Source organism: Numida meleagris, chromosome 14 (assembly GCF_002078875.1).
Source record: "Numida meleagris isolate 19003 breed g44 Domestic line chromosome 14, NumMel1.0, whole genome shotgun sequence".
NCBI classification, from domain to species: domain Eukaryota; kingdom Metazoa; phylum Chordata; class Aves; order Galliformes; family Numididae; genus Numida; species Numida meleagris.
The window spans coordinates 8,114,980-8,122,902 of NC_034422.1; the positions used below are offsets into that span (position 1 = coordinate 8,114,980).

Consider the following 7,923-nt stretch of genomic DNA (forward strand, 5'->3'; position numbering starts at 1 on the left):
GCTCCAGTGAACCACAGTGTTTCTTGCACTGGTGGGCCCCAAACTGGACACGGTAGTCTAGGTGTAGTGTTCTTTAGTTTTAACCAGAAACCTTCTCTTTATCGTTCAGGTGCTGGATCTCATCCCTTGGAGAGAAGCCACACTGGTGACTAGACTTGTCCAGATGACACCAGGTGGAGAAGTGGAGCTTATCACAGACTCCAAATTCACACGGACTTCAATTTGTTAAGCTTTGACAAACACACAAAAGTGGTAATGTGGAGAAGTCCCTCCCCCACTTCCTCTATGTCCACATCAGCTCAATGATCCTCTTTCTCCCTTTTGCCTGAAGCCTTCAGGCCTCCATTGGTGTGCAAAGCCCATGTGGGACATGGTGTGGAGCATTCTGAGCTCTACTGCCGTTTCTATATTAATAACAAAATGTTATTTATATTTTCTTTTTAGAAGTGACCGTGTCAGCTCTTGCTGAGAGGTAACACGGTGTGTTAAATAAGCCAGGCTATGTGTAGACGCTGTTACCTCCTACTTGAAGGAGTCCAGCCTTTGATAAGCTCAGGGCTACACCTGCCTTAGAAACCAGATAGCACCTTGAAATAAAGTAGTCCAGAGGGATACAGCTGCTGAATGGATGTTCAGATGTCAATTAATCCTAGTAGCAAATCCTAGTAGCCAGCAAGTTATATGCGTGATTTTGAGAGAGGTGAAGGATTCGTCTGTCTCCTTCTTCCTCTCCCCTCCCCGCCTTTTATGCTGCTCTGATGATTTGGCTAGGAAGAGTCTCCAGCCATCATGATTAGTTTTAACAGATTGGGGGTAGGGATACTGTTAGCTCGGGTTGTTCATATTCCCACTTCCTGCTAGAACATGGACCTCATTGTATCTTCTGACTGGTGAAGAATGTTGAGGGGGGACTCTTCCCTCGGACAGGTGGTAGAAGAAAGTGTTTAGAAAGGGTGAAACCTTTATAGATAGTGAATCTTGCCTTCCATAGGAAGTTTTACAGGCACTTGTAGCCCCCCCTCATAGATGTGGGAAGTGCTGGCATACGCAGGACAATAGAGTTTGCAGGGGGCTTGTTGCTTGCCTGGCTCATGTTGGAAATAGGTCAGAATCTGTCTTGTTCCCTCGTAGCCTGCAAGCATGCCTAAGGGAAGCAGTGCTTGTCACCCATTGCGCGTGCGGGAAAATGGGGACATGGTTCAGTCATTGTTTCCCTCTTTGCAGTGGTTCGTGTAAGCTTCCATAGATTGCTCTGTTTTAAAGGTTTCTTGGGCCCAGCCAGTTGTGCTTCATTTTCGTCTTGTGTACAGAGAGTTCTCTGTACTCCATTAGCCTGGGCACATACTTTTGTTCTTGTTCTTGTACTAGTGGGGACATGTGTTATCATGGGATAACGTATGTCGTCACTTCTGATAGCAATTGTTTCCTGTGGAAACAGCGGCTTCTGAGTAAGAGGCTACCATAGCATGGTTTAATTGCCTGTCATGCTGCATGTGCCTGAGGACACAGTGTCATCCTGTCTGGTGTATTCACAGCAGGAATTCTCCTAAAGGGAAACTACTTTGTTAATGCCCGCACTGGCAGCCTTCTGCAAAGATTGGTCTGAAGTTCAGAACGCTTCGAAGGTATTTAAAAGACATGAAAAAGTTGTACACTTCACGTTACGTTTTCAACCATGATGTCCTTGACAGCACTGGGCTAATTGCGAGTACCAGAAAAGGTAACTTCTTTTCTGTATAGTCCCAAAGGAAATACTCTATAAAATGCGAACGATGAAGAAACAACAAATTAGGTTGGTTTGTTCACTTTTCTGTACTCGATAAATGAGGAAAAACTAATTCTGTTGAAAGAAGTTCCCATTAGATCTCTCTAAATGAACAAACGCCCCAATCCAGCTGTTCAGAGAACTGATACCAGCCAATATCTGGGTAGAAAACTGAAACAAAAATTACAGTAAACGTATTTCCTGTGTATAAAGTTTATTGAAAACTTATTCATTCTCTGAATGACTGTAGTAAGTGGTATGTGTTAGGAGAAGAAACTCGACGAGGCTTTTTTTTAAAAAGTCTTACCTTTCTCCTTCCTCCACTCAAAGCATTGTACACGTGGTGGCATACTGCCTGGATTATCTCATTTGGTGTTTCACGAGGCACTGTCTGAGGCCACCTGAGATGCGCTGTGCTCCGTCACTGCACAGCGCCTTGGGGTAAAACACGGTTCTAAAAAAGGTATTTGAATGTTCAGGCTCATGGTGTTCCTGGATGGTCTCCTTCATGTGCTGTGGGGATCTCTGCCAGTACCACAGTCTCTGCGGGCCTTACAGAGATACCCAGTGCTTGGTTTCTGCGTTTGGCTTCATAGTCAACGTGTAGTTCATCCTCGGTATCTCTGTACAGTTATAGGCCAGCTGCCGTGATAGATGGTTTTTATAACAAAATACCTTTCTACTACTTCCATGAACAGTTGTCATTGTGTTTGGCTCATGAGGCACTATTTAAAAATGTTTTTTTTTTAAAAAAATTATCTTATAGCACTTAAAATTGTTTTGTATAAAATTTGCTGTAAAGATTTGTAATATGGTCAAAGGGCTCTTTCTCCTTCATTACCATTTTTTAAAATGTTTTAAAAGCTAGAAAGCATCTTGTATATATTCTGTATATGTATAGCAGCACATTTCATTTATGGAAATATGTTCTCAGAATATTTATTTACTAATATATTTATCTTAAGCCATGTTTTATGTTGAGAGTGTGTGACATTATTGTAATAATCATTGAAAATCACTAACACGAGGCCCTGTAAATACATGATAATTGCACACAAAGATTTTACAGTACTTGCCGACCAAAAATGATTTAAGAAAAGTTGTAGTTACCTGCAGTTTTGTAAGAAAGTGTACAAATGTCTGTATTAAAAAAAAAGGCAAAAACACTCAAAAATACAGTTTTATTGCATACATGTGTGGAAGTCGTCCTTATTTGTAGGGAAGGGACACAGCTGAGCTCCTCCAAGTACAGTCCTACATGAACTGTTTTTAACAGCCATACTTTTATTATTTAAATAACAGGTAGACATGTATATGCATACACACACATACAGATCCTAACAGCAATGTCTGTGATTAAATAATGCAGAAGTTTTCTTCTGTGTTTTTTTTTTTTTTTTTTTCCTTGGAGAGAACCCATAGTGTCCTGTCCCAGGACCATTCAACTTTCAGGTAAGTGCCACACTAGAGTATGAGAAATAAATGAGTTTTTTACTGGGCATTTTACTGGGCACTACTCAATGATTTTAGCTCCTTCCTAGCAGTGTCCCCAGCAGTCTACTGCCTGTTGTTCAGGGTCCCTGCTCACAGCTGGCAGACCTTGCTGTTGAGGAGGGGGAAGCTAAAGGTTAAAACAAAGGTGACACAGGAAGGGAGGGCAAAGGAGTAGAGACAGAAGGAAAAGAGCAGGGTTGGGATGTTAATGCAGCAGAGTATGCTGTAGGAGAGATGGGGTTAAGAGCTCTGCTGTGGGAAATGGGGAAGGAGAAGTAATGAAGCTTGGACCTCTGTTTAGAACAGATGCGGTGTGAGGGGGTCACACAAGTCTCTGAAGCCTCAAATCACGTGGCAGCTGGCACACACCTGCTGGAAGGCATCCTCATTTATGTTTGGAACCTGCATGCTCCCTGTAGCAAGGGAACTTACTTGTGGTTTAACTTCAGCTAAAAGTAATTTATCGTCCTGAACTAAGGCTGTTTCGAGGACTGAGCCATCATGGTGCAAATGGATGCAACAAATGGAGGAGTCGCGTTGAACAGGCAAGCTAGACCCAAGTCCATGCCCTGGATTATGAGATCACTGGTTCCACTGTAGTAAAAATCAGCGTTGTGCTGCTCTCATCGTGTCGACAGAGGGCATAATATGATCAAAGACATTTATTAATACATTAGAAGAAAGTGGCCTGGAAGTATGTGATTGCTAGTGGATAGTGATCTCTGTGCATGTACGTACATATGTAATACATGTATACATGCTATTGTTGAAACAGTTTGCCTCTGTATGTTATGTGTTCTTTGTGCAGTGACACAAAAAAATTCCATTCCCATCTCCTTTGGTTGCTTCCGTCTCACCAAGGTTCCCACCTGGCAATCCTTTGGATTAGGGTTAGGGATCTTCCCCCTCTCATCTGAGCCTGTTCAAGTGCATTGTAATTCAGTCACCTCAGAATTCACCCAAGAGAAGAGCATTACTTCTTAATGAGCTCGTACACCATGGTAATGCTTGGTGTTTCTGGAGCACGGTCTCATTTTGGCTGTCGCAATTTGGAGTGTCTGCCGAATTCTAAGACAGATGGTAGATAGCGTTGGTTGTTTCTGTTCTGCAGAGTTGTTTGTGCACGACGTGGTGCTCAGCCTTGACAGATTCCTTGTGTAGTATAACTGTCTTTTAAAGGTGGCTGTGTTCTTGCAGCTGGAGCCAGCCTGCCCAGGTCTTTGTCTGGGATACAATATACACGAAACCAGATCTTGGATGGGAAAGGGAAGCTCTGCGCTTCTGCAGCTTACTTAATATGAAAGGGTCTCATTCAGAGCGAAGAATACATTTCTCTCATGGGAATTTTAGGAAAAACAAGAATAAGGCAAATGTTCCCAGAATAAACAAGTTTAAAAGGAGTCTCATAGCCTGGATGACAAGAAAGGAGAGCACAGTAATCTCTGTGTAAGAGGAGACCGATGCCTGTGTGACAATGGTGTTTCTAAAAGAAAATGAGAGTTTTCTTCAGCTTCTGCCTCTGTTACGCAATGCTTTTCTACACTTCAGCAACACGAGCTGAACTCCTCCTGCAGCAATTTACTGTATTTAATTTTTTATAATTGTTACTTACAGCCATTTGCCGAGTGCGGGATGACCACATATAGACACAGCACATATTTCAGCGGTGAGTCATTTCAAGCAGGATTGGTTCTTTTTTCCTGTCAGTCTGATTTAGTTCGTGGGATATCCTCTGGATTTACAGTAAATTGTCTTGAGATTGGAATCTGGAACGCAAAATTTCATCCTAAAAAGCACAAGCACTCAGTAAAGCTGAGAGCTGCATTACATGTATGTACTGGGGGGTGCTGTTGTAGGAAAAGGGCTCTGTTTTTCACTCTCGAGTTAGCAGAATGGTAAGTTTATTCAAAAATGTCTAGGATAGTATTCAGGTGAAACTCTCATTAAAGTGTATTTCATCAGAGGATTGTGAAATTCATTTCTGCAAGCTATTAAGAACTAGTTGGACTGGTAGGACTGGGTATTTGTTGAGAGTTATGGTTTTGCAGTAGACCCTTCCATTGGGTAAAATGGTGCACTAGAAAATCTTGAGCAGTCCCTTCCTATGGCTGAGAAGGTTCAATGAGCAGAAGGTGAAACTGGAACAGCTCGTCATGCTCACCCAGTGACAGCCAGTGCCTGCTGGTGTGTTGGCCTGGAGTCATTCGGGATGCTGCTTCATTTTGCAGTAAAAATCTCACATCTCTACTATCTCCAGGGGATCCTGGACTACAGAGACCATAGTTCTGCAGTACTGTTGTGTTGTCTGCATGAGCAGCATCATGAAGCCCCTCAATGCCGTACTGCCAACAGAAAGCCCTAAGTCAGATGATGTTGTTAATGTTGGAATGAAAAAACAGATGAAGATGTTGGATGTTAGGATGGTCCCAGGAGTATATGCACATGAATTTGCAGGATTGGATGAACAACCAACTACAATTACAAGCTAGACACAAGTTTCAAAGGAAGAAAGAGCATCTGAAGCAACTGTTTCATCATTGCTACCAAACTGAGGGTCTGAGTTACTCTCTTCTCAGTGCTCTTCTATCCTATTACCAATAAATTCTGATTTTTTTTCTCATGATTACAATGTATAGAAAATTTATTTTTCTCAGTGTGAACTAACATCTTCCTCTGAAATGTCAGCAAGATACAAGCATAATATCCTGTATTAAATAATGCATTTCCTATACATATATAAATATATTACTATGACATCACACATTTTTTTAAAATTATAGTCTCTATTTTTTCTCCAGCTTAAAAAATATTAAGACAAAAGTACATACAAAATCATTTAGTCAACAAACTGTTTTTAAAAGTAGATTTTGAATTGGAAAGGCCACCTCTCCTTCTGGCCACCAGCAGGCATCCATGTATTCTGTGGACTAACGTAACCAGCATGCTGCACAGAATCATAGGATGGCTGAGGTTGGAGGGGACCTTAAAGATCATCAAGCTCCAACCCCCGGCCCTGGGCTGGTTGCCCCCCACCACTTCAGGCTGCCCAGGGCCCCATCCCACCATTCCTCCAGGGATGGGGCACCCACAACGTCTCACATGCAGTTAGGAGACAGTTTCACAAAATGCTATGCTGGTGGTACCAGCAAAGAGCTCACATTCCTGGTGCACCCTTTGTCCTATGGCTTCTTTACAAAGCCATGGTAGCAGCCAAGAGGGCAAGCCACATTCTGGTCTGGCACAGCCAGCCTGTCAGAAGAGGTGATTCTGCTGCTATATTTAGCCATAGCATGGCTTCAGCTTGGATATTGTACACGGTTCTGGTCTCTGCAATGTAAAAACAATGTTAAGGTCCTTGAGGGTATCTGGGGGAGGACAACACTGGTTGGTGCCCCATGCCTGTCCGTGCTCAAGACGCATTTGGACAGTGCCCTCAACAACACGCTTTGATTATTGGTCTGCCGTGAAGAGGTTGGACTTGATGATCTTTGGCAGGTTCCTTCCAACTGAGCTATTCTATTCTGCTGTTCTGTTCTATTCTTCTATTTCATCGTTCCATCCTACCCTACCCTACACTATCCTATCCTATTCTACCCTATCCTCAGGAAGAAAAAGCGATGGTAATTTTGAACACTGTATTGCATTGCCATGTAGCCAGTCATACCAGCACAGCGAGGAAGGCACCAGGACAGGGGCTGCAATGTGTGTGAGAGACAGCTCCTCATGACGCTTTTGTTGTCAAAGCATTTGCTTTTGGAGGTGCGGCCTATGCCGCATTTGCAGCCTGTCCAACCTACTGAGGGAACTGCTAGGTGAGAGGCCAAGAGGCCGCTGAGGTAAAGGTCCAAACAAATTCCTGTTCTGCAGTTTCTTTTCTATTTGTTGAAGTCAATGCTGCAAACGCTAACGTGATATTCAGGGCAGCTGTCAGCTGCTGGGGTCATAGGGGCATTTCTGTGTGCTGAATCATGGGGGATTACAACAGTTGCACATGTCAGGCTTTTCTTCTTTTTCTCCTAAACCCTTATAGCAAACGTGATAAAGTGCCATTTGAAGGTGTATAATAGACATTGGCCATGTACAAATGTACCACTGACGCGTGAAGAGATGTAAAAAAATTTGTCCTTTTCCCTTTTGCAGTAGGTAGAAATCAATCACTGGGTATTCTTTAAAGTTATTGGCATTAATTACTTGCTTTATGAATTTTCCTTTGTAAATGTTAGACTGCTCAAGAAGTTTTGGTAAGACCAGAAGGCAAAGCTTCCTCGCACTGCTCAGAGCGTAACCTTCCGGGATCTGATTCTACTCTCTCTCCTCACTTTCCATTAGTGAACCCGATTAAGCATGGATGGAAAGCAAACTGTTTTGCTCCAAATCTTTCTAAACATTGACTGTTAAGAAGGCAATTTTCAATGTCTTGTTAGGTCTGAAAAAGTCAATGTTTTTTAGTCTAACATGATGACGTGTAAGAGAGAACCAGCGTACTTCACAGTTCTTGCTGTCTTAATTGTTGGCAATACTGTGATTAACTTTTCCTGTAACCTTTCCAACAGCTTATGCAAGAAAGTACTAGCTGCTTCCATGATATTCCATTTTTGATATAAACAATTCCATAATTGCTGGCTTAGTGAAGTTCTGTTTCTATTAAGCATTTATTATGCAAT

At 42.5% G+C, this 7,923-nt stretch overlaps 1 protein-coding gene across 2 annotated transcripts in view; it reads left to right on the forward strand.

Annotated features, from left to right (window-relative positions):
- The window catches only part of ZNRF3 (zinc and ring finger 3), a 79,210-nt gene extending 76,250 nt beyond the window's left edge, over positions 1-2,960 (forward strand). For both annotated transcript variants that reach the window (XM_021413109.1, XM_021413110.1), the window contains exon 9: positions 110-2,960. In XM_021413109.1, the coding sequence (XP_021268784.1) occupies positions 110-153 (44 nt within the window). In that variant the 3' untranslated portion in view covers positions 154-2,960. The remainder of the gene's footprint in view (positions 1-109) is intronic.